This window comes from Erpetoichthys calabaricus, chromosome 18 (assembly GCF_900747795.2).
Source record: "Erpetoichthys calabaricus chromosome 18, fErpCal1.3, whole genome shotgun sequence".
NCBI classification, from domain to species: Eukaryota; Metazoa; Chordata; class Cladistia; order Polypteriformes; family Polypteridae; genus Erpetoichthys; species Erpetoichthys calabaricus.
Window position 1 is genome coordinate 13257508 of NC_041411.2, and position 27793 is coordinate 13285300.

At 34.2% G+C, this 27793-nt stretch overlaps 1 protein-coding gene across 6 annotated transcripts in view; it reads left to right on the plus strand.

Annotated features, from left to right (window-relative positions):
• clip1a (CAP-GLY domain containing linker protein 1a) overlaps nucleotides 1–27793 on the plus strand; it is an 88940-nt gene that overhangs the window by 40313 nt on the left and 20834 nt on the right. For 3 of the 6 annotated variants that reach the window (XM_051920958.1, XM_051920959.1, XM_051920960.1), the window contains 9 exons: nucleotides 3845–4768; nucleotides 5187–5303; nucleotides 6510–6567; nucleotides 6877–7033; nucleotides 9381–9546; nucleotides 11192–11398; nucleotides 15691–18345; nucleotides 20259–20387; nucleotides 26215–26321. In XM_051920958.1, coding sequence (XP_051776918.1) covers nucleotides 3845–4768; nucleotides 5187–5303; nucleotides 6510–6567; nucleotides 6877–7033; nucleotides 9381–9546; nucleotides 11192–11398; nucleotides 15691–18345; nucleotides 20259–20387; nucleotides 26215–26321 — 4520 coding nt within the window. The remainder of the gene's footprint in view (nucleotides 1–3844; nucleotides 4769–5186; nucleotides 5304–6509; nucleotides 6568–6876; nucleotides 7034–9380; nucleotides 9547–11191; nucleotides 11399–15690; nucleotides 18346–20258; nucleotides 20388–26214; nucleotides 26322–27793) is intronic. The other 3 variants (XM_051920961.1, XM_051920963.1, XM_051920962.1) reach the window with 3 other exon arrangements.

The following is a 27793-nucleotide window of genomic DNA, read 5'->3' on the forward strand; positions in this document are numbered from 1 at the left end:
TCTGCAAATGGAGTTGGAGATTTGGTCAGGATTAATGGTGTTCTCAATGCTGAGAAATACAAGCAGATACTTATCCATCATGCAATACCATCAGGGAGGCGTATGATTGGCCCCAAATTTATTCTGCAGCAGGACAACGACCCCAAACATACAGCCAAAGTCATTAAGAACTATCTTCAGCGTAAAGAAGAACAAGAAGTTCTGGAAGTGATGGTATGGCCCCCAAAGAGCCCTGATCTCAACTTCATCGAGTGTGTCTGGGATTACATGAAGAGACAGAAGGATGTGAGGAAGCCTACATCCACAGAAGATCTGTGGTTAGTTCTCCAAGATGTTTGGAACAACCTACCAGCCGAGTTCCTTCAAAACCTGTGTGCAAGTGTACTTAGAAGAACTGATGCTGTTTTGAAGGCAAAGGGTGGTCACACCAAATATTGATTTCATTTAGATTTCTCTTTTGTTCATTCACTGCATTTTGTTGATTGATTGAAAATAAATGATTAACACTTCCATTTTTGAAAGCATTCTTTGTTTACAGCATTTTTTCACATTTTTTTGTGTGAAGTAAAGAGTTAATCTGAATAGCATTAAAATTTTCAAGAATAAATTCTTCCAGTCTGTGATAAAGAATACTTATTCCCAAATCTGAAAAACATTTTATCTTGCTGCCTTTTAGCATATAAGATGAGAAGGAAAAAAGCCTTGCTCTAAATGTCAATTAAGTCTTTACTGAAACTGCTATAAAAGTGATGTAAGAATAAAGCTTTACTAAACATAAGCTGTTGGGAAGTACAGATGTCCTCAAATACTAGTGGTTCCCACCCCCATTTTCTCTCAAGTTTACCCCATTATTTATTTATATGAACTTGAGAACTTCTGAAATTGAAGCTCTCAGTGGTGGCTAACTGTCTTTCTTTCTCCTATTGTAATCTCATTTCAATTGTTTCTATAATTGCAATCTCAGTTGATAGACATCAAATGAATTCATTACATGTATCAGGATTAACATATAAAATTAAACTGCAGAAACTCTGAATGTGTGTCACTCTATTATTCATATGTAATAATTAGGAAATGTCAAATCATTTTTTTTATTCATTTTTATAGTTTAGTACTTGGCCATTGTATTTTTCCTTTTTTATAGCTGTGGCTGTTATGCTGGACAGCCAGAATAGAGTATATTTACATTTATGTGGACTTGCATAATGTAAGCTTCTATTATAGCTGATTTCTTAAATAAAATAGTCCTTTTGTTATGTGTTTACATTGTAGTATAACTTTTTTTAAACTCGCTTTATCTAGTTCAGGATCTTGGAGTGGCAAACTGTGTGCCACAAATATTGAGCACAAGGCTACAAATAATACCCCTGGATATGGTGCGAGTCTGTTGCAGGTCCCCCTTGCATGCACACCCACACTCGCACAGGGCCAGTTTGCAGTTGCAAAAACCCTGCACATACAGGGGTAATGTGCTAACTCAACATATAAAGCAGCTGGGTACAGGATTCATCCCCATCACTACCCACAAAACTGCTGTGCAAGTCAGTCTTTACAGCATGCATCTAATATGCTTTATGGGCATGTATTTCAAACAATAAGTGTTGCTGAAAAACAAGAATGAAGATTTTAACAGGAGAGCTTCAAATCATTAAAACTGACCACAAAGGATTGTTATTGTATCCAGGTGTTAGGGAAAGCAGAAATAAAGGTCTTGTTTCTCCTTTCATTGAAGGAATTTTATAAATATTTTGGAAATTGACATTTACCTGGAACTAATGGTTAGTACCTGGTGAGGAGTGTTTTAAGAGGCTTGCCTTTAATGGAGAAAAAAGGGTGGCTAATAATGGTTCACAGTACAGAGTCTCTCTGTCTGTGTATTATCCTCCTATATAAAACTAATTTTTTCCCCACGTATACAAAAGTGGAAGGTCAATCAAACTAAATTCAGAAAGGGATCCTGGCTAAAATCCTTCTGATGTTCAAAGCTTACATAATAAAATCAGTGTGCCAACTAAGAAAAAACAAATTAAAACTTGAAAAAGAAAAATCCTGAATGAATGAGGGTTGCAGTAGTCAGTCAGATTGCTGAATAAAATACTGTAACACATGTACAAGAAGTAGCACACCAAAGTTAATTTTCAGTCATTATGTGGAAGTCAAACACCCAAAGAAGTTGATTCAGTTTGAGCACAATAGAGGACCAACCAAAAGAAATGTACATTTTATTTTATTTTTGTCTATTTTTTGGGGGATGGGGTTGCAGTGTTGCAATGATAGCATTGCTGCTTCACAGTAAGTAGACCAAGGTTTATATCCCAGGTTCTCCCCACATCTGCGTGGGTTTCCTCTGGGTGCTCTAGTTTCCTTCTATATTCCAAAGACATGCAGGTTATGTGAACTGGTGATGCTAAATTGGTCCTAGTTTGGGTGTGGTGTGTGGATGAGTGTACTTACCTGTGATGAACTGGCTCCCTGTCCAGGAATTGTTCCTTCTATGTGCACCATGCTTGCTGGGATAGCCTTCAGTCCTTCTCAGCCCTGCTCAGGATTAAGCGAGCTTAGAAAATGGTATGGTATTGTTATAGGGTATTCTGCTGGTTTGAATAATTTATATAAGATGACACTAATCGTCTATGGACTATTAATACCCTGACATATTTTGAACATCCCTGGTTTTGAGAAGTATAAGTAGAATAAATGAAATATTTTAAATCGATGTTAAATTTCATTCCTGATTTATTAAACAAAGTATGTATTAATTATAAAAAACTATTTCACTCTGACACTGCATTCAAAACAAAATAACTTCAACAACTCAAAATTTATTAAAAGGGTCTAGTCACCTTATACATCATGTGCAATTTGATATGCTAGAATTTTAAACATAACAGTAGTAAGAAAAAGTATTGAGTTTCTCATATGATTATGAATTTGCTGGTAATTAGAGCTTTGTGGTTTGAGTAGACATTCTGTAATTTGTCTGTTGGTGGTGTACGTTTAGGTGTTAGGAGTTTAGTCCCTTCATATGTAATGTAAGTATAACAAACTTGTGTCCTTACGTTTATACTGAATTTAATAGCATGCAGGTTCTAGAAACAGATAATGCAGCAATAAAAATAATTTTTTTAAACCTTTCAGAATTTCAAAATTCTTTAAAAGTTAATTTACTGATTTATACCTAAATTCTGTAGCTTCAACAGAGATTTAGCCCATTCATACTGTATGCTTACTTGGTGATTATTTTCAAGTATGCTTAATTTCACTCAGCTGCTTCAAAGCTTCTGCACCTTGAGGAGTGGTTTGCAAATCCCTCGGACCTCATTGCTCCCCATTTTGCTGATACTAAGTGCACAATGTATCCTGCAACCCTGCTTTTTAGCTTGCTTTAAGCAGCCATTTTGCTTACACACACTAATTGCCAATTAGTTGCCAATTGCCATTATTTATAAATGAATACTGTATATGTTAAAGCAGTATTGGATTACTATTGTTTGAAAAGTCTGTCTCCATGTGATAAAGTACCACCTTAAATATCTTTAAATATTGTTTTTACCTTTTTACACCAGTTGTTCTTAATTGTGTTATGCAAAGTAAACTTCATTCTTTGCCTGCTTCCTGGCTTTACATCTCTCTTCTTATGCTTTGTTTCCCATAGCCTTAGGCAAAAACCTTAAATATATTGCATTCTGTAATGAAAAATTTTGATTAGCAATCTGTACTCCAAATACAGAGTACACAATTGGACCAACAACCTGAAACTGCTAGATAAGATAAGTGTTATTTTGTGAGTTAGAAATGCTGTAGTGTTTGTTTAATAAGTTTGTTTTAAAATCCTAATGTTTAGGTAGCCACTGTATCTGAAAAGTCTCGTATCATGGAATTGGAAAGAGACCTTGCTTTAAAAGTTAAAGAAGTGACAGAGCTTCATCAGAGGACAGATGCCTCTAAAGGTGCAGGAGATTACGATTCTTCTGCTCGGCTGTTAGGAGAACTCAATTCTTTGAAAGATCAGCTTGCCTTGAAAATCAGAGATCACCAAAGTGAACTTAAAGCCTTGGAAGAGAAACTTGAAAATGCTGAAAAGCTTAATGAGAAAGAGAAAGCTCAGATTCAGCTTTCTAATGAAAAACTCTTAAAAGAGAATAACTTATTAAAAAACAAGTTATGTCAGATAGAGAAGGAGAACTGTGATGTCATAGAACTGTGGAAAATAAAACTTGAATCTGCCATTGCTTCCCACCAGCAAGCTATGGAAGAACTTAAAGTGTCCTTCAGCAAGGGGGCTGGAGCTCAGTCGGCTGAGCTCATTGAACTCAAGAGCACTATAGAAAAATTCAAACTTGATCATAAAATTGAACTTGAAAATGTACAAAAGCAGTATGACTTGGAAAATTCTAAGTATTTGAATGAACAAGAGTTACTGAAGAAACAGCTGCTAGAAGTTAGTGAAGAGAAAGAGAAACTTGTGGAAACTCACAGGACCGTCCTAGACAATACAGAAGAACAGCATTTGATAGAAATGGAGGAAGTATTGAACAAACTTCAAAATGCAGAAATGAAGGTAAATGAGCTGGAGGCTTTAGAAGTGAAGACAAGTGAGCAAATAAAGGTTATTGAACAACTCACTCAGCAGGTCAAGGCCTCAGAAGATAAGCTGAAGGACCTTGACAGCCTACAGGAATCATTTGAAAAAGGTAAAGAGGAGGTCAGGATCCTTAAGGAGACACTGAAGGTCAATGAAAATCTGTTGACTTCACAGGGTGTTGAGGTTTGTACCATCATTCCATATCTGTCATACTGTGCATATTCACATTTTAATTTTTCTCATTTTTTTATAATTTATTAGAAATGGCTTCTCTTTTTCTAGTCTTGTACTAGGATGCTGAGCTGTAGTCAACACGCTAAAAGCTCCTTTTGCTAGTATTTTTTGTTCAACAAAATAATTTTATTGATCCTACATTGAATTTGTTTGCATGTTTAAACTCATTCATGTCTTTTCATTTTGATTTTTCCTTTTGTCACGTAGCATTTTATATGTTTAAAATTAATTTGCCTACATTTCTATGTTTTAATCTTTGCCATACTTTTGTATTTATTTATTTTAAATTTATTAGTTTGTTTATTTTTGAATTTTGTGTTACATTCATTTGTTTTTAATTTCATCCATGCCATTCAATACACTTCAGATTAGTGAATTTGCCAAAGCACTTGCAGAAAAAGATGAGAAAATAACCAGTCTAGAGCAGAACTTATCTGCATTGAGTCAGGATAAGATATCATTGGAGCAGCAGCTGCACAGTGTGGTAAGTTTAAAATTTTGTACTAAATACAGTATTTACAATTTAATCAATCTGAAAGTATTGTTATGATGAAGATGTACAGCAACTTTTACTGGACGTATGGACGTGTATGCAATGGGGTGATAAATTGAATTTTATGACTCCTTTTTGGCATGTTACCTGTTACTACAATCTTGTTATTTTAAAATTGGTAGAAGCATAAAGGAATTTGAACTGTCTCTTCTGAGATGTAACTTTATATCAGGTCTTTGGAATAATTTAATTAAATCGGGTTTTCTGATGAAGATGTGTTGATAAATTTGAGTTGTGCAACAGTAATTTTTGTTATCTAATATGTGAAAAGTTTTTTTTGCTTTCTCCTTCCTACATTAATTCTAATACCACACTATTTATTTATTTATATTACTTGTGTGTGATAGTGTACTTAACTCATCTGCTGAGATGAAGCAAAAAAGCTTATAATGTCTTTATATTCACTTCCTCAAGAAAGTGTGAAATCTCACTGTACATAATGTATATACACATTTCCTTGCAAAATATTGAAGGACAAGCGCCCCACATCATATACACACACTGAAAAGACCACATCATCTTTCAGCCCTTCTTGTAATGCAAGTCTAACCATGCAGCTAGTTTTAAAGCTACAGATTTTTTTTTTCAATTTTTTAATATAAATACACTCCCATATATAATTTAGTTGCTGTTTCTTATTTTGAATCAGATATTTATTTCTAAGATATGTGGAAATAAAATACACAAAAAGTACAGTTTCTTCATTTTAAATTGTTTTACTTGGTCTTTATTTGGCAAACAGCTTTTTAGGCAGCTTACAAATTGAATACATAATATATGTGTGAGGAATATACAACAGTAACTTGCACAGGAAAGCAAATTTATTTAATTCCTTTAACTCCATTGTTTATTTTTATTTCTAACAGGATTTTATGCATTGTCTTTCCAAATAAGATATATTTATTTATTAAAATAAATGAAAAGCCCTTAGACCACTCAGAAGCGAGTTTAGATCTTTATCATTATACTATTTTCAAAACACCCTCTGCATCACTGCCTTCACAAGGGTTTAGGGATTTCTCAAAATTATTGGAGCATCAGTGTCAGTGTTCTGTTTTTTCCCCCAACTGTTACAAATCATGATCTTTGAATTAAAGTTAATATACAAATTTGGAAATTTATGCATGTTTGTTTCAGAAAGAAAGTCTGGATACTGCTTCAAAAGATTTGGAGAAGACACATCTATCTATGCAAGGTAAATATTATCAAAAACAAGAGGATGACATTGTTTTAAAAGAAAATATCGTGCTACTTTAACTTTGCATCTTTAAGAACATTACGTATTACTTTGATATGTTTCATTACAATCAAGAAAGTAAAATATTAAAGACATTTCTCAAAAAATCCTACAAATAATTCTGTCAATTTTTACAATTTGCTAAAATCCTAACTACCCATTGTCCTTTATCAGACTTCTTCTGGGTGGGTTGTTTGGGGGTCCAATTAATCTCATGGTCATTCACCTTCCATTGTAACAAGTAAACGTAATATCTATGTTTTCTAGGGATGGAACAAAAAGTAAAGGCCACAGAGGAAAGATCTATGCAGCTCTTGAATGATAAAGCTAAACTAGAAAATGATATATCAGAAATGATAAAATCATCAGGCAACAGTTCTACTCAGCTGTCAAGCATGAATGAAAAGCTAATGCAGAAAGAAAGGTAAATGGTGGTATTCCATACAGCATTACACACTATTCCCCAAACATTCTGGAGTACTTTGATAAAGTATGCTAGATCACCTGTCTTCTGTTTGTGTGTTTAACAATAATACATTACGTGTGACTTTCATTCACACTAAAGTATTGGGCAATTAAGCAAGTTAAATTTAGCCTAAACCACAGAAACAAGTAATGTACAGTATGGAGTTTATAGTATGTCCTGTTTTGCGATGGCTAATCATTTTTGTTGTGTGCAGCAGTTCTCAGTTTGCTCTTTATGTAAATTAGCCCTCTAAATTAGTCATTAAATTTATACTGAGTCACTCTACAGTGTTTCACCCATATTCCTTGCAATAGGGCACTTAAAGTATATACTTCCTTTCATTTGTATCTAACAATCCGTATATGTCTTGTTATCTTCCAAATGTCTATGGTAGGACCCTCTTTGTATCTACGCTAAACACATTTTCATTGGTATAACAGCCACAGGCTGTGCTGTTTACTTTTACTGACCATTTTAGAACTTGCAGTTAGTTCATTTCCTTAAAATATTTTAATGTCTTCTGGCTGAATTCTTTTAGTATGAATATCTAAATAGTCTTGTAATAAAAACACACACATCAGTTATGAGTTTAAACGCCATTTATATTTCTGTGTAAAGCTTGCTATGTGAATGCTAATATACAGTGCATCCAGAAAGTATTCACAGCGCATCACTTTTTCCACCTTTTGTTATGTTACAGCATTATTCCAAAATGGATTCACATGTACATAAATCACATGTACATAAGTATTCACAGCCTTTGCTCAATACTTTGTCGATGCACCTTTGGCAGCAATTACAGCCTCAAGTCTTTTTGAATATGATGCCACAAGCTTGGCACACCTATCCTTGGCCAGTTTTGCCCATTCCTCTGTGCAGCACCTCTCAAGCTCCATCAGGTTGGATGGGAAGCGTCGGTGCACAGCCATTTTAAGATCTCTCCAGAGATGTTCAATCGGATTCAAGTCTGGGCTCTGGCTGGGTCACTCAAGGACATTCACAGAGTTGTCCTGAAGCCACTCCTTTGATGTCTTGGCTGTGTGCTTAGGGTCATTGTCCTGCTGAAAGATGAACCGTCGCCCCAGTCTGAGGTCAAGAGCGCTCTGGAGCAGGTTTTCATCCAGGATGTCTCTGTACATTGCTGCAGTCATCTTTCCCTTCATCCTGACTAGTCTCCCAGTTCCTGCCGCTGAAAATCATCCCCACAGCATGATGCTGCCACCACCATGCTTCACTGTAAGGATGGTGCCAGGTTTCCTCCAAACGTGACGCCTGGCATTCACACCAAAGAGTTCAATCTTTGTCTCATCAGACCAGAGAATTTTCTTTCTCATGGTCTGAGAGTCCTTCAGGTGCCTTTTGGCAAACTCCAGGCGGGCTGCCATGTGCCTTTTTCTAAGGAGTGGCTTCCGTCTGGCCACTCTACCATACAGGCCTGATTGGTGGATTGCTGCAGAGATGGTTGTCCTTCTGGAAGGTTCTTCTCTCTCCACAGAGGACCTCTAGAGCTCTGACAGAGTGACCATTGGGTTCTTGGTCACCTCCCTGACTAAGGCCCTTCTCCCCCAATCGCTCAGTTTAGATGGACGGCCAGCTCTAGGAAGAGTCCTGGTGGTTTCGAACTTCTTCCGCTTACGGATGATGGAGGCCACTGTGCTCATTGGGACCTTAAAAGCAGCAGAAATTTTTCTGTAACCTTCCCCAGATATGTGCCTCGAGACAATCCTGTTTCGGAGGTCTACAGACAATTCCTTTGGCTTCATGCTTGGTTTGTGCTCTGACATGAACTGCCAACTGTGGGACCTTATATAGACAGGTGTGTGCCTTTCCAAATCATGTCCAGTCAACTGAATTTACCACAGGTGGACTCTAATTAAGCTGCAGAAACATCTCAAGGATGATCAGGGGAAACAGGATGCACCTGAGCTCTATTTCGAGCTTCATGGCAAAGGCTGTGAAAACTTATGTACATGTGCTTTCTCAATTTTTTTATTTTTAATAAATTTGCAAAAACCTCAAGTAAACTTTTTTCACGTTGTCATTATGGGGTGTTGTGTGTAGAATTCTGAGGAAAAAAATGGATTTAATCCATTTTGGACTAAGGCTGTAACATAACAAAATGTGGAAAAAGTGATGCGCTGTGAATACTTTCCGGATGCACTGTACCATTGTCCATATAAATCTCAGTAATTCTGAAAACAGGTTTTGAATGGGTAATTTTTCCCTTATTTCTTATACTGTACATTTAGTGCAGACATACATTTCTGTATGTGATTTGAACTATTTATTGTTTTTGTAATTTTAGAAAGTTGGAAGAGTTGCATGTTGAGCTTTTGGATACAAAAGAAAAAGCTGCTAATTTGGAGGAAAACCTAAAACACATGACCTCAAAAGTTGACCAAGTTCAGTTAGATTCAGAACAGAAACATCGAAGTGAGATGAAGTCATTGCAGAAGAGCTTGACAAACATGGTAAGATTTTATTTTTATTTTTTTTTACAACCAGGTTAAATTTAAAAGCAAACCAATGAGATAAAAATAGTGCAATAAAAGATAATGCATCAAAAATTCTTTATCCTCCTTGCTGAATGGTGTCATTATCCACAACATCTTCACAGCTTCTGACTATTTAAATCACTTCTTCCTCCCCCATAGTTGCAACACTATCCCACTATCCTTGTATGAAATTGTAAATTCTTCTGACAGCACTACATTAAATACCTCATCCTTCAAGTTAAATGTCTTACCTTAAAAATGGACCTTTTCAAGTCCCAAACTACTTTTGGCAGTTGCTGAAGTCTCGAACAGAGTATTTCCATACTCCTTATCTCTTTCCTCCTTTAAAATAAAAAAAGTTAATCTTTCTGATCAATAAATAGATAGATACTTTATTAATCCTAAGGGGAAATTCATTTACTCCAGCAGCAGCATACTGATACAAAAAACAATATTAAATTAAAGAGAAAGGTCATTAAATAGGTCATTACGATCACAGTTGATGAGAAGAATTCATAATTAATTGCATAATTACGGTATCTGATGATTCCTCTTGAGTGCCTCTTTCTTTTGGATGAATTGGCTCAAAAACTAATCGGCACATTGTCATCTTATAACAGGCTTAAGTTTCGAGTTTGATATTTTTCCATCTAGCCATTTTAGCTCTATACTGTCCTCAAGAAACTGTGACACAAAGACAGACATACACCCATCATTGAGATATCAGTGTTTTCTGTATCAGGGGACCCTAAAACATCAAGATCCGTTGAAAACCAGAGATCAAACTTTTTGATGAATTTAAAACTTTCGCTTTTCCCCCATAGAAGTTAGGTTATGGTTGGGGAGGGCGCAAACCAAACAGAATTGCAGTCATTGGGGGTTTTGTGCATCTCTTCAGTCTATCACAGGCAAGTCGTCATTGGTTTGTTGTTAATTTACAGCTTGGCACCTCTCTCTACAAAAATAGTCCAAAATGTAGACATAGATAATGAGTGAGAACAAAAATAAATTGGTGCTTTTTGCTCCATGATGCTTTAACATCATATACTTTTTTAAAGACAATTCTTGACATGTGCAAGGATTCGTAATCTCTAATTTAAACTATTTATTTTACTATTATGGGCATCAAGTATTGATTTGTTCTTTGTCTGGCTTCTCCGCTTAGACCAGTTTGCCAAAGGAACACAATACTCGTGACAGAATAGCTCTTGGGTATTTCTGGAGCCTGCACTCCCATCCACAATTTCAAAATCAAAATCCTAACAGAACATTTTAAAATTTCTACACTATTAAATTTACTATGCATGGTTAATGCTAATGTAGATTTTCTGTTTGCGTTCTGTATGTATGTGTTTCTGTATACAGTTTTTTTTTTTTTTTTTTTTTTTTAAAGAAAATTGGTGCTTAGTTAATAAACGCCAAATGCAATTTACTAACTTTTGTAAATACAGTAAAACTGGATCATTCTTAATAAAAAATCAAGTAATGTTTAAATTCAATGTAAAATAACTTAAACATGACTTTTTGATTAAATAAATGTTATAATAAATTTGAAAATATTAATTTCTTCGTTTAAAGTTTACTTAATAGTGTTTTTTTTTTTGTTATTTCCATTACCTAGGAGCAACAAAGACAGGAAAGTCAGTCCCAGATCCAGGCTTCACATGCAAAAGCACTTGCTGAATTGACTATCATTCATGATCAAACAATAAAGGAACTCAAGGAAAAATTGTTACAGGCTGACACAACCCTGATCAGCATGGAAGCCAAGAACCAGGATTTGGAGAAAGTGATAATCGAGTTAAAGCAGTTTAAGGAACAAGCTGAGGTACCTAGTATACATGTTAAAATGTTTTTCCTTTGGTTACTGTTTCAGCAAGTTTTCCAGGTGAATCCATGGTGCAATGTCATGATTTTTATTTATTTTTGCAAAAAATTTAAAACATGCTTAAAGCCCTGATCCAGATTATTAATTTAAACCCTGCTTTGTATATTGAAAAGGAGGAATATTTCAGGGATAGTCTGTCCTATTGCCTAAATTCTGTGTTTTAAATAAATTATATTTTAGAAATAATGAGCTTTGCTACAAAATTAATACAGTTTATCCCAGCTGTTACTTTAAAATAAATTCTGCAGGAAGACCTTGGGGACAATAAGGGCAGATTTCACATAAAAATTAAAAAGGTATTCTTCACACAAAACACCACAGAAACAAGGAATAAATAATTAAGTGGTGAGTTGGAGAGTAGGACTTCAGGGACTTTTAAATCTTGAGGTTATTTTGGACAATGTAGGTGAATAGGATGGATAAGCTTTTTAGGCTGAATGGCCTGTTCTTGTCACAAATTTTCTAATGCAGTCATTCCAATTAAACTTTCATGTGTGCTTCGGCTTGTGATGGATCTGTAGACTCCATCAATCCAGCTGTATTACAAGTGTATTGTGTTATTTGACTACACCATCAGAAGAGACTTAACATAACAAACAAAGATGTGTTTTATTTCAATCAATCTGACTTTTGCTTTTAGCGCTACAAAAGTGTGTATCATTCTGTATCCAGCTTTGCATCAGCCAAGACCACTCGCATTTAAAAATTAACACTTCATTTGGATTGTCTTTAGTTAAGATTACCCTATAGACCCATGGAGAAGATGTGTGCCCACAGGTCTTTCTCTCATTTTTTTTATGTCGATAAATTTTTGGAGTTAATGTAAAATGAGTAAATATTTTATTTACTTTACCTCAAGGCATCACTATTTATTAAATGGGATGTAATCTAACGTATTCTAGCTCTTGCCATTTTAAAAATCTTTGACTCTGAGCCCATGACAACCACACTCTTAATCCGCTTTTCCTGCTGCTGTCTTTTTTAATTTGCTCTTCAGATTTTTATGTACTACCACTTCTTCATGCTTTCATTTCACATTTATCAACTTTAATTATGTTTTTAATTTCTTTAGTTATGGTTTTACAGCAATTATTGCTGTGTAGAAATTCAGAAAGCCAATGAAATAAAGTCCACGTTGCTATTTCAGTTCTGGCCAAATTTGTGATGGAAAATACTTACAAAAATGAATAACCTAATGAGCAGAGTTAAACTTTTCCATTAATAATCCTGTTTTATTGTTTTAATCAGAATTGAATACATACAGCTACAGGCACTGATGTCATTTAGACAAAACTCCACAGAAAGGTATAGTTATAGGTTTTTAGTTTCCTTATGATATGAGAAGACATCACATAGTATTTCAGTAACAACAATCAGCACAAATTTTATTCAAAGGTACCTTGTAGTCACATACTACAAGAAGGTATGTGATTTATAATCTTCCTTTTATTTCTTTCCACTCATTGCCCGGATAATACTTCTGTTTTGTCAACTTGAGCCCCTAAATCTTTTTGAGTGGTTGCATTTTCTTGGAAAGTGGCCCCCATCTTGTAATTATAATTAGTTTCTTTGAACTTGTCTGCTTTAAACTGCTATTGCCAAGTATTTCCTAAGTCTTTCCTTGCAATTGTTGCTGTCCTTGGAAAACTTTGCAAGTCTGGCTTAATATTTTAGAATCTTTGTGAATAATATAAATTAGAAAGAGTAACACTTCAAAGATAGACCCCTACCTAACCCGGGAAAATAACCTGATTAACCTAACTGCATGTGGAATTGATTGATTATCTTGAAACACAATTTTGTCAGTTACATCTGATACCAATGGCTTCTAGTTTAAGAATTTATAATACGTGACCTAGAAAAGTTTCCTTCTAATGACATTTATGCGTAAAGCATCAATATAATACACATGTAAAATGTATCTTCCAATTTCTGAATGGACCCAGCTATGCTGTATTCTTAATATGTTCAATACTCCACCATTGACTGACAAGCATGTTAAATTCAACATCCTAGATTATCTGTCATCATTGTTTCCTTTGTGCTAACTTGCTAAACATAAAAAAAAAACCTCTGACAGGTCTCTTCACTATACCAGACACTTGTTATGCAGCTCTTAGTCAATAATTGTTAATCTTCTTTGTTCCTGTACTCTCTAAAGGTCTATTTTTAATTCGGTTGATGGAACATCATTATAAATTCACATTTTTCTTGCATTTTTATAGAATATACTGTTCCAATCTGTTAATCTTGTGTATATTGGTGTATTTGAATCCTTATACACATGTGTATGTGAGCGTTACCAAAAAATTCCCTGAATTTGTCAATTGCACCACGAGTAGGGTATAGGTATCGAATACACCACTAGGTATCGTATGCCTTCATTCTTGTTCATTTGTCTGCAAAGTGATATCTTGCCGAGTTGATAGAGTATGTTTTTCTGACATTTATTTTACAGTCGCGCACGTGACTAAGATGTTTATCTTATTTCTGCAAGCTGTAAAAATTGCGTTGGATAATAGTGAACATTAAGGTAACACTGATTACATTTATTCTGTATTGCCACACTTATAAATGAAGAGTTTGTTCCTTATGAACAGACTATTAATGGGTGACATTACACTGAACTGCTGAGGCATCTATATGAAACTTAAAGTAAAGAAACATCCAGAGCATGCAAAACTGCCTTATGCACCGTGACAACAAACCTGCACACAATGTGTTTTGACAAAAACAATGTGCTTGTTGCTTCAAACCTCCCGTGTCTGTCAGATTTCGCTCCCTGTGACCTTTTTTCTGTTCCTTATAGTACAACTGAGACTGAAGGAAAGATAATTTGTCATCATGTTAGAAATCCAGGACAAAAATCACAGGAGACCCTACACACAGTAACAAAAGATGACTACAGGAAATGTTGTTGATTGCATTACATGGGGTATATGTTGACAGTAACTAAAAGGCAAATGCAATATTTTTATTTTTTCTTCATAACAATTCGATGAATTTTTGGGTCCTCCCTTGAATATAAAATGTCTGAAGCACCAAACACCTTTTAAAAAAAAAAAAAAAAAAAAAAAAAAAAATACAGGTCTGTGTTCCCAGTTAATTTATTTTATCCATAGTATTTCTTTTTTGTGTTGAATAGAAGAAGTGGTCTAGTTTTGTACTCGCCTTTTTAGGTAAACAATGAAAAAGAAATTTAAGTTTTCCACAATGGTAAAAATAACTTATGCAAGTTTCGGTCATTTGCGAAATCAAATGTTTTCCGCTCTTCTGGTCATCTTATGTAGAGTTTGTCATGTATTCTTCATATAGTAGTAATCTATCATTAAGTGTAAATTAAGTAGAAAAATAAACATTCCTTTTTTGCTTCACTGGTATGATATACAAACAAAGGGTACAGTGTAGTTCCACATTTAACAGAGTGGAAAGGGTCCTGAGATATCTCTGGTCTTAAAAGATGCAAACACAAACTGGTTCACAGCGCAAGAATGAGTATTGCTGTACCTCTCAGTCCTTCCCAACTACACTTTCATCCATCTGCCTAAAATTAGAAATGGTAACATGGATAATAGTGGGTATTTAACACTAGTTTTTATAATAAATAAAACTGTTCCTTAAATAATCTACAATGCTTACTTTAACTAATGGTTTGCTGTGAAATGCTATTTATGTGTTTATTATATGTAAAAGCTACTCCAGCACTGCTAGTCATCAGTTTAAACCAATAAATATTCTAAAAATAAATATTATTAGTTTCAGTAACTGTGCATAATTGAAGTGAATACAAAATACAGAAACAATCCCACTTAATATCTTCATTAAACTAAAAATATTTCGTAATTCATGTAAAAAAGTGAAAAGAAACTATTTTGACTTTGTTTTTTCTTTTGGGTGACAGTGTAATAATAAAGCAAAAAGATACAGTTGGATTTGCTAAAAGTGAATAATAATTTAAAAATAATGTAAGGACAAAAAAATAAGTGTTTATTAGTCTTGTACTGCTATTTTTGTGTTTTAAGTTGTTCATCTGTTGATGTTCAGTCAACATTGAATGTTTTTTGCAAATCAGAACTAAATGAAACAGAACACGTTACTACTTGAGATTTTCATAGCATGTTTGAATGTTTTTTTTTTCTTTTGATTACTGTATGTCTATAACCCAACCCTATTTCCATTTGTCTTCTTAACTTCATTTTTATTCTACCTTTTCCCACTTTTTACTATTTTAGTTGCTAACAGAGCAGCTGGCATCAGCCAGGTCTGCAGTTGAACAAGTAAATGAAAAAGTAGGAGTTTTAAACTCTGACAAACTAAACCTCACACATGAGAGAGATGAATTAAAACTGGTTAGAGATTCTTTAATGGAAGAGACATTAAAACTAAAATCAGAATTTACCACCATGAACGCAAGTCTGCTTTCAGTAAATGAAAATCTGCAGAAGGATAAAGAGAAGCATGAAAAAGAAAAACAGGAAATGTGGATGTCTTATCAGAAACTGGAAAAAGAGAATAAAGAGTTGGAACTAGATAATGAGCATTTAGTGCAAGAAGTAAATAACGTGAAAAGAGAGGCAGAAAAGTCATCAGAGGAAAAGATGACCCTTAACACTATGAATTTGGAGCTGACAAACCATATGGAGAAATTAAAAAGGTGTAACAGTGATAGCGAGGAAGCGCTTAAAAAACTTAAACAGCAAACTGAGGAATTAGAGGTACATGAAATAAAACTAAGAGAACAGATTAAGGTCGTTTCTCAAGAGAGAGATGATATGTATGACAAACTCCAGGGTATTCAACAAACTTTGTCTTTAGAACATGAGGCATTTGAGGAACAGAAGGCTGTTTTAAATAATAAAAATTGTTTACTAGAAAAAAGTAATTTTGAGCTCCAGTCAAATTACCAGAGTTTAGAAAAAGAAAATGCAAGCCTGGTTGAGAAGAGTGGTAATTTAGTGGCAGAAAAGGAAACTGTACTGAAGGACCTTGAAGAGCTTTATTTATTGAAACAACGGATGTGTTCAGAAAGATCTTGTCTAACAGCTGATAATGAAGAACTCCAGAATCAACTGGCCAGCCTCAGGAAAGACTATGAAAAGGAAATCAGAGAAAAGATGGAATTGCAAGCATCAAAGGAAAGCTTGGCTAAACTGCTGGAAGAAATTAAGACCAGTAGGGAAATAACAGACTCTGAGCGAATGAATTTATTGCAGGAGAAGGAGGACTTACTCACAACTGAAAGAAGGCTTTCTGCTGAGAATGAGGAGCTTAAGCATGAACGGGAGGAGACGTTAAAAAAACTAATCCAGTTTCGTGATCAGGCAGTGGCAACCCGAGAGAAGTTCCAGCAAGAGAAGGAAATGTTGCTCATAGAGAATGAGTCTCTGTCTCAGAAATGTGCAAACCTTGATGAAAGGTTTGATAAAATACTGCAGGAAAAAGAGACATTTGAAGCTAAGGTAGAAGATCTTGAAACCCACATCACAACAATTTTGGAAAAGCAAAATGTATTGACAGAAAAACATGAAAGAGAGCTGACTGAAAAAGCAAACTTGTCAGGTGAAAATTCCAAACTTTTGTTTGACATTCAAGAGAAAAGGAAGGAAATTGAAAAACTGTGTGAAGAAAATGTACAACTAGTGTCTGCCAAAGCCAGCCTTGTTTTACTTTTAAAAGATCTTGAGACAGACAAAGCAGCTGTTAAAGAAACATACAGTTGCCTCTTGCAAGAGAGAGATGATTTGAAAATTCAACTTCAAAAGGAGTATCTTGAAAAAGAAAACTTGACAAAACAGAAAATTGCCCTTGAAGCAAAGTATCAAGAAATAGAAGACACATTAATGCACAATAGTAGAGAGGGGGTACTTGAAAGAGATTCGTTGAACACAGAAAAAGAATTGCTTGCAGTTAAAGTGCTTGAACTGCATAACTCACTGCAGTTAGTCTGTAATGAGAAAGATAGCCTTGCCATTCAGTGTACAGACTTGCTTTCTGAAAAAAAGGATTTGCTACAAGAGAAGCAAGAACTTGAATCCCACCAAAAAAGAAACCTTGATGAGAAAAAGAGCTTAGTTAATGAAATGAGCGCACTTGAGTCAAAGTTAGCTGAGCTGAAGAATGAAATGCAGACTTTAGTCAAGGACAAGTCTGATCTTCTGAGGACCTTAGAAGAAATGCATATGACTCAGAAAGCCAGTGGCACTAAGTGTGAACAACTGTGCCTGGAAAACCAGAGTCTTGAAGATAATAAAGTGAAACTGTTGTGTGAAAACCAGAAACTACTTGCAGAGAAAACCAATGTGGAGAAAATGTATAAAGCTGCATGTGATGACCTAGTAACTGCTACTCTGGAGAAGTCAGATGTTGAAGATCGCTTCAAGAGGCTACAGAATGAGATGAATGAATTGAAATCCAATCTAAGTTGCACTGAAAATGAAAAGCAGTCTCTTAAATCTGAAAAAAGTGTTTTTGTCAGTACTGTTGAGGAGCTGAAAACCAAATTGAACATTCTAACAGCTGAAAATACTGATCTTCAAGCCTTAAGGACAAAACTCCTTACAGACCTGGAAACTCAGCAAAACCTTCAAGCCATGAGAGATGAAGTACATGAAAATTCTCTCCAGAATTTTGAAAAAATAAAGACTAGCCTTAATGAAATTTTCACTGAAAAGGAAAGCTTGCTTAATGAAAAAGCAAAGTTGGAGGCATCCTATAAAGATGTCTTAGAGCAGGCTGCTGTTGTAGGTAGAGAAAAGGAAGAAATTGCATCTAGGTTGAAAAAAGTTGTTACTGAAACAGACCTCCTAAATGAAGAAAAAGCCAAGGCAGCTGTGAAAATAGCAGAGCTTGAGGAGCTTCACAAAATTGCTTTAGCAGAAAAAAATAAGGTATTTTTTGACAACCACTAATCACCCCACTAATTCAAAGCTGCTTTTGCATTTTGCATGGGTTGCACTTTTTGGTTTATTTATTTATTACTAACAATTTTTTTTTAAACTTTTGTTCAGTTCAGATGGATGGTATGAACTGCCTAAATCACCATGGGCTAATTGCCTCCATAATCTAACAAAAGGATAATGAATTGTAGTTTATATTGAAATGTATTGCTCTAATCATTGTTCTGAATCTGCTAACCTTATTAATTAGATCCATATTTTTTGCATGAGGGTAAAAAAAATTTTCAGTACAAGGTGGATTGTATATCACGTGGTGTACATATAGTGTTTTTAAAGTTAACATTTTACTTAATGAAAGGGGTATAAAGATACAGTAGAGTCATAATTATGCTAATTCATTCCATCTTTTGCAAATTTCATCTTTGCATTTACTGAAGCATGCTTAATTATCATCAGGAGACAATTAAGCATGTCAAATGGGCAAACATACCATGTGATATTCTTTATTAATAAATCGCTTTATGATGTTTTTAAAGAGTAGGGATTGTTTGTTTTAAGGTGTTTTATCAGTGTATTGCAATTAACTATTTGAGGAGTTTCATTGCAGAATGCAATAAGAGCCATTTTAAACTTTTTAGAATCACTGCTGTAGAAAGACTTAATTGAGAGTCCCATGCCATACAGATATCATATTTTAGAAAAACATGCAGTATACATATTGTGCAGCATGTTAAAACATCGGCATTCATTTCAGAATACAATAAACACTACTTCCTTCTGGATAATGTAGATTTTTCTATATATTGTATGTAGTATATACTTTCAGCCCGTCAGTAACTTCTAAGCATGACAGTATAAAGTTTCAGTGTTAGTGGCCTTTCACCAAATGCTTTGTTTGCTTTAATTGAGTTATTTTATGGTAATCATTGTACTCTTAGAACATGCCTTTTGCCTTCCATATTTGTTGGCGTCGCACAGTGTGAGATTGTGCCTGTTGTCCATACTGCATAATTAATGTGTAATGATATGCTTATAGTAAATGTTGAATTGCATACACTATTTGCTAAGATTTTGTCTTCAGTATTTTATATGTATATATTTAATAGTGTACTTTTACTGATTTAATTAATATTGTGATGTGCCTAAAATTTCTTTATATTTGGTATTCGCGATGATTAGCAATGATGCACATCCTAAAAGGCACATTTTTGTAGGGGAGCTGCTTCACTGAGTTGTTGTGGTTTTTTTTTTTTTTGATTGTTTTTTATTTAAATGGTGTTAACTGCTGTGTGTTCCCGAAGGGATTTTTATCGTTGCCTGTACCATCTGTGTGTCTGTTGCTTTATGGTTATCCCGTATTTTTGTTTTAAGCATACCATTATTCTTCTTATTATTATCAAAGTTATAGAAATGTATTTATTTGTTAATTACTTTATTACTTCAATTGATTTTGCATATGTGTAAATTTTTGAGAAAAATGTGATATTTTGAGTTAAGCAAAAATTTCCTCAAATTTGACTTTTTTTAGTTAGTTTTTGAAAAATTCAATATTTCAATGCAATTATTAATCTTCAATATTTTATGTTAAATGTGAATTTGCTTACAACAGAAAGGTCACTTTTTTCAGTATAGCTAAAATGGATGAATAGCATTTTGTGATGAAACTCCTCTTGTAATGTTTATATAATCATATTTAAGATGTAATTGAACCAAAAACCAATCTACTGTATAATGATATACGAGGGGAATCTTTTAACACCCAGTTTCTTCTAGGAAGAATACCAAAATTAATGAATGTTAAATTAAAATCCAAGAGTTGGTTTGCATTCCATTGTATACAGTATACAGTTAAACCCATGTTTTGTTGTTTGGAAGGTGTTTAACTGTTCGTTGTTTTCAATCAGGCTGCTCATACCACAGAAGAATCTTTATATTCTCTAAATGAGGAAATGAACTCCTTAAGAAAAGAAAAGGGTGAGACTTTCTCTCTACTAGAGGAGACGAGACAAACAAACCAGAAGCTAATGCAAGAGGTGAGGAGTAGTCATTTTGTCCTGTTAGATTTATTAAGTTATTTTATAACAAATTCATACTTTGTGCATGAGCTGTAAATATCAGAATGCAAGTATTCTTGATAACAAACTAGACCTGGTATTTTCAGATGCCATTTCTCAGTTTGTCTTGTCAATTGTCAATCTTTTTCATTTCATACCACAAACTGTTTTATTTAATGAGTTATCCAAGCCTCTTAAACATGAATGTATAATCACTTAGATATCTGTAACATGAGAATATCTCTCCTTCCATGATTTCCTAAATATGCAGTACTAACCTGACAGACATTTACCTTCTCTTGACCAACTAGCATCCCTTGATGATGATGTTCTTTTTTAATGTGTTTCTTCATTTATATCATAGACCGCTTACTTTACACGGTCTGTAGCTTTGATTACCCCTTAAGCACTTGCAAAACATTTAGTAGACACTTAAACTTTTTTATTTAGAAGCGCATAACTCTTGTCCCATGTTGAAGCTTAAAAAGTGAACATGAATTCATTTGTGTGAACATCTTCCTTTGTGAGAGCTTGTTACTAAAGTTAATGCTTGCACTAATTTGCTAAACACATGCCTACCACATCAGTCAAGGGATGCATGGCTGTCCTATGCCCTTATATTGCAGACATTATCTTTGCGTCTCAGGTATCTGGCATGGTATCACTTGACTGTAAAAAAAAAAAAAAAAAAAAACTTTTATTACACCAAGTTTAAAAAAAAAAAAAAAAAAAATTTTGACTAACCACATTTTATGTCACTTGTGTCAGTTTGTCGCGTGAAAAAACACAACTTGTTTCAACCCTAACAGATGGGTTTCAGGACTAAATATAGCTCTGAGACTTGGTGAAGGTTGTGAATGATTTAATTCTAGCACCTGATAAATGGATTTTTTCCAATTCTTACACTGCCAGATCTTTTAGTGGCTTTTGATACCACTGTTCCTCTTTAGTCTCAATATCTTGAATTATATTTGCACCTTGAGGATCCATCTGTGGCACAGTTTTAATGTTATTGATTTGTCACTTTTGGCGACTTTAGCGTTGCGTTCCACATGGCTGAGTTCTTTACCCACTCATATACATTATTTACCTTCATCTTCTGGGTGAAATCATTGAAAACATGACCTGAGATCTGAGTATCATCCACGTAACAAACACACATTGAAGAAAATATGTGTAGTGATTTAAAGTTGTTCTAAATTCATTCTGAAATATAAACCTTTTGGTTAGAAGACACTGCCAGTTTAGTGCTAATCTTAAAATATTACTTTGTATAGTTTCTCTAAACAGTGAAACATTCAGACAGCTATCAGAATACATGGTCATTTAATGTGATTCAGTACAACACTTGTATCATCTATATAACATATATTAATATTTTGGGTTGCCTTGCTTTTTGAAAGTGGCTGCACGTGGTATGTGTTTGTTTCACTCAACATAGTTAATGTGAACCGTATTGGCAGTCCCATGCAGCAAAGGAGCAGCCTCATGTGTTTTGCCACTGTCTCGTCTCTCTCTGGCATATGGGATTTGCCTATCTATCACTATATAAATGAACTGTGCTGTTCTTTTCAGCTGTGAGAATGATGCTAGAGTTGCTAAAATTGTTTGGTTATTTTGTTAGATTCTTGAGGATGAAGTAGAAAGTGTAGGTCATTTTAAAATTTTATTCACATTACTTATTCTTTAAATATATTACATTTTTACACTCCCAGCTTGCATTCTGTGTGTATTGCGTTGCTATTTCAGTTGCACTTGTTCTGTGAGGAATCTTATATTATTGACAACTGTGGATATTGAGAAGTCTAGAGGAGGAAGGTTTGTGCAAATTTTACTTGGGGTTTTGCCTGACTTACAAGGGTGAAAGTGTTGTTTGAAACTGAACTGCCTTCTCTGACCAGACTGAAAGAAGTAGTTCTGTGCCTGAAAACCTAGTTTTAGAGATTTACATGTTGTGTATTGCTTGTATTATGATTGACAGTTTCCATTGACATGTTTCCATGCTTTCAGCCACAAGGACAAGTTTGACAGTTTGGCTTTAAACAGGCAGTACATATTATTTGGAGAAAAGGCAAACCTACTGCTCGTGACACTATGTTTGAGAAGGTATATACTGTAATGCTTCATCACAACATTTTGCAAGATATTCTATAAAATTTCTATATACCTGTATATGTTGAACTGTTAAACATAGCAGCATTTGGAAATGCATGCTTTAGACACAAGTCCAAGCAAATGTGTTTAGTAAGAGTATTAACATCTTATCATCATAATAGCTCATTCCCTCAAGCAGAAATGACGTGGAGGATCCTATGGGCTTCAGTCTTCATTCATCATACTGTTTTCTTAAATCACAGTACTCCTAGTCTGTCAAAACATACAGGTAAATGTGATCACCATAGTGTTCATTCAAGTCTTCATAATTAAGCTTGAAGAGGATACAAGTCTGGTAACCCACCTCTCTGTACTGGAAGCTAATGCTAGTGAGTGCATTGTTCACATGGTTTCCTTTTCTAATCTGTTAAGTATTTTATGTACCTTGGTACATTTACTTTACGTGTATTGTCTACAGTTGCTTCTTTTGTCATTTTGTCAAATGTTATTACAATTGTCACTTTAAGTTTAGAATATAGTTGTAAAAGATTTGGAATCCACTTTCTAGTGGGACCTAACCTGAGCCTTCACTGAAAATGAACATTTGAAGACACATAATGCGTTATAGTAGAGGTTGCATTTTTTTGTACTTAGTAACAAAACGTGGCTTAGTCCATATTTATAAACTCTATCATAGTATGTGAATTATGTTTATAAGTTACATCCATTGTAGACATTGAAGGTTTATATTTCTGTGAAATGTATTTATTAGTTTGTTTTGCTAATATTATATTTCTTGGGTGGCCTGGAGATGTCAATGGTTAATGCTTCACCTTCATGAATTTTGCATCCTAGTTTAAAATTTTGTAGCTGGTATCTGTATGGGTTATGTACTTTCTCCCTAAGTCTGCAATGGGTTTTCTCTAGGTACTCTTGTTTTCTTTCCACATCCCAAAGATGTTTTATATTGTAAGTGATTATAAATTGTCCTCACATAGGTGTATGTATAAGAATCTTTGATGCCTTATACAGGGTTCTGTAGACCACCAGGGGGTGTACAACACCCCAAACTGCTTATACAACAGACACAGAGCCCAATCTTGTCACACAACACATACATTTATAGTGGGGGAAACAACTTCCCCCATTTCCCACAAGTACAGCACAGTTCACAAGCACAAACACAGCACAATACAACACAGTCCTGCTTTCTTCCTTTCTCTTTTTCTCTTCACCTCCACTCCTCCTCGCAAGATTTGTCCTCCACCTCCCAACTCTGGCTGCTCAACTGGAGTGAGGCAGCTCCTTTTATAGTGCACCCAAAAGTGGTCCAAGTATTCCATGACCTTCTTCTGGGTGTGGCATAAGCTGTGCCACGAAGGGCTAGCTTTTCCTGCAGCACCCCTTGGTGGTGCCCATGGAATCCAACAAGGCTGCTCCAAACTCCAACTCCCGGCATGCCCTGTGGGAATCTGTGGTGCTGTAGCAAACTGGGGGCTACCCTCTAGTGTCCCGGGGAAGATAATGCCCCAAATGTCTTCACTCCCTTGGTCCTTACTACCAGCCGGGTAATGTTCCTGGCCATCCTTCAGTTATTTCCTGCCCTGCTCCAATGATGCCAAGCTCCTCTCTGACTGTGTACAACCCTCAACTGGATTAAGCAGATTTGAAAATGAGATGTGTATTTATAAACTTTCATTTTTAGCACTTCATTAATATGACTGTGCATAAGAGAAGTTTGGTAGGCTGGTGGGAAGAGAGAATTTTTCAGAGAGAGTGATTTCTGAGACTAACGAGGAGTTGCAAATGATCTGTCACAGAATGTTTGTTTGGTTATTATTTATTTAATGAAATTACTTTAAAATGTGCAAGCAGTATGTCTTGTGTCTTGTGTGTTTCTATTTAGTCTGCATTTAGCCAAGTAAACCTTTATATACTCTCTGTCAGAGATTATTTTTTTAGACATACTCTAAAATTAAGCACTAATGGAATTGGTACATTTTTAAATATAAAGTTGGCCTTTGTTTTCACTTAAAATTCTCAACATATGGACACTTTCATTATAGTTTTCTTACTGCATGTGTGTATGAGGTAAAGGAAAATATCCCACACACACACATTCAAAATGTAGCTCTATTTTAATTTTTAAGGTTATATTATTAACTGCTTAATTGAGATGACTATTCTAATTTACTGTATCTGTACCATCAAAATTGCAAAGTTGCTTCTATAGCAGTTATGATTGATATGATCTGTACTGTACTGTAGATATCACTGTGAAATGAAGCAGACAGTGATTTTCTTCACTCTGTCAGCTGATTGGCTCTGAAGCATAGATCTGGCTTCACTGGCAGCTAACATAAGAAGTCTTGACTAGCATCATCTGGGAATGAAAAAGAAGTTACGTAACACTTTACCAAGGAGCTTGTGTACTCATGTGAGGGATGAAGGCATAACTGAGCACTTAACATACAGTCAGCAGTGCATGTACATCAAGGGATCTGCTTGCATTATTGATACATTTGCTTTAGGAGGGAAAGCTCTGCATTTTAGAAATGGACATTGCAGCTTTACAACGCAGATATTCCAGCTTGTATGTTACACATTTTAAGGTATTTTCTTAATATTCTATTGTAAAACATGAAACTGCTAGCCAGGTTATCAGGAATTTCTTGATGATTATTTTACACACAATATATGCAGTATATTATAGGTACTTCATTGTAACATTTTCACACAATTTTTTTTATTGTGGGAGTCTTTAGAGTATCACTCTTTGTTGACTGCAGCTGCTTTTATTTGGTTTATTTTAGATGTTTCTTTCTTGTTTACTTAATTTATTCCTGTACAGTAAGTTTATACCTTAAATTCTATACATTTACATGTCTGTAGATTTTATTTTTCTTGTCTGTTTTTTTCTTAGAAATGTAATTTTAAGTTCTTTATTTTGATCAGATTATGTGCCTTGATTACTTTCTTAATGATGTAATTACAAACATAAAACTGAAAATTATGCACTAATTCAATTTAGGAGTTGTAAGCAAAGATTTGCCTTTTTATTTGAAAAGCATACTATTGCTCTATATTACATTTTTAGATGAGTGATGGGCATTACGTAAGTTTGCCATAAAACTTTTATAATAAGAGCGGTGGAGATTAAATATTCATCCAGATTTTAAAATAATTCATTTGTGCATGAAGGCAATAACATTCATTTTGTTGCCTCACACACAGCTAATAATTTATTAATGGCAATATCAAAAATGTAGCTCAGCTTTTGACGCACTGTAATATCTTAACAAAAGCAACTGGCTTCTTTCTGCTATGTTCTTTATAGGCTGCTATTGCATGCTCATCTGGAAAACACTGTGAGGTTTAACTATTGACATGTTGTACTATGTTGTTTTGGGGTCCTTCCTGTAGAGAGGAGTATCAGTATATTATTTTGGTGTGGGTAAATATTTGAACTAAGAAAATGTTTTAGGTGATTGTGGTTTACTTTGAAGATTTGTTAAATGTAATGGTCTCTGTTTTTGATTAAAATAAATCTAAACTGCATTTGTTGGCAAAATTTAATTTTACTTGTACTTTTTGTCAAATATGTATAATAATGACCATCGGTCATTTAGAAAGGAGTTTTCCTTGTGTTGCAATTGTAAAGATTGTGGTTACTTGCTCTCTTATAAAGGTATCTTGTCTGATTCTTTTTCAGATTGAAATGTTAAAGCAACAGAACCTAAAATTTGAAGATGAGCTGAACCAGTCAAAAGACCATCTCAGTTCTGAGAACAAGAGAACGGGCACCCTCTGTAAAGAAATGTATGTTGTTTACTTATTATTAGGAATATTAACCTGTACAGTGTACAGATGCCTTTTTCATCTTTTTTTTTCCCACACGAGTACAGTTTTTGCGGAGTGTCATCAAACACTACTGTCAGTTTTCTCATGTACTTAATTCACTTTTTCTAAAGGTAATTGATAAAACAGCCTTGATTATTGATGTTTTGGATAGCTGTTACCCTGTATGTGTAAACAGAAGCTCTACCAGTCTCTTTAATGCATGCTATACACAAAATCCGCACCATAAAATACACGTAGTAATAATGTTATGACAACAGTTAACGTAGTAACATTTTTTCCTGTTTAAATTACAGTAGTTATTTTTGTCTATTGTATTTAGGTTCTGGTAATGGAGAAGACCATAAACGTGGTTTATTGATTAATGGAAAGTAAAATTTCAAAAGAAAAAAGCACACTACATTTTAGTTTTGTTTTTCTGTGCACCTAATTCTGCTGTATATAAAAGAAAGCTTTAAACTTCGTAAAAGCAAAATTAATTGTTTCATTTAAGGACCTTTCTTGCTGTTACTCTTAATGTGTAATGTTTCAAAGGAAGACACATAAAATTAATCAGAGGAAATTTTAACAATATAATAAAAGTGCATTTTATATGAATTTAAAAAATATAAAAATTAACATTTAATCGGTGGTAAACAAGTTTAATGGTTTTCAGGTCATAATGATAAGATATGAAACTGTGTTATTTAAGATTTGACATGTTTTTCAATGTGCAATATGAGGCTCATATTGATAATTTTTATAAGGAGCCCAGAAAGGAAACTGCATTTTATGCGATAACATACCAAAAATGAAATTAAAACATCATAATGTTCTGTCTATCATAGTACTTGAAAAATATATAATTTTTGTAATTTTATGTTTGAAATAGTTATTTCTGATAATTTCTTTCAAGATGTATATGTACAAATGATGGTTTTTAAATTAAACCAGGAAATAATAATGTAAAAATGTATTGTGTGTATAAAATATGATTTTATAAATTTTATTGAATGCTTTTTAGATTGTAACAAAAATATTAGTTGTTCATATAAATAGGAAGATAAATAAAAAAAATTATAAAAAAGTGTAATTGTATATAAATATCAAAAAGCTGCACAGTTTCATATTCAATTGTTATTTAATTTAAGCACTTTTTGTATTCCTGTTTTTTCATATTCCAGTATTTCGCTATGGACTAGCAACAGTGTTTCTGCTGTCTCTGCACATTTTTGGTGTTGCTTGATTCATTTCTCTACTAAAGTTAGATATGAAACTCTGGGGACAAGCCTCTCCAGAGGTTTAGCTTCTACAAATTTGCATCACCATGCAGATTCTTTTTATGTTCTTTTTATCTTTTTAAGTTTTAAAACACAATCTCTCATCTTTACAAATATTCTCATTAAGTGTTAATGTTCAATATATATGTAAAAGTTGGGCCATCTTACAAACAA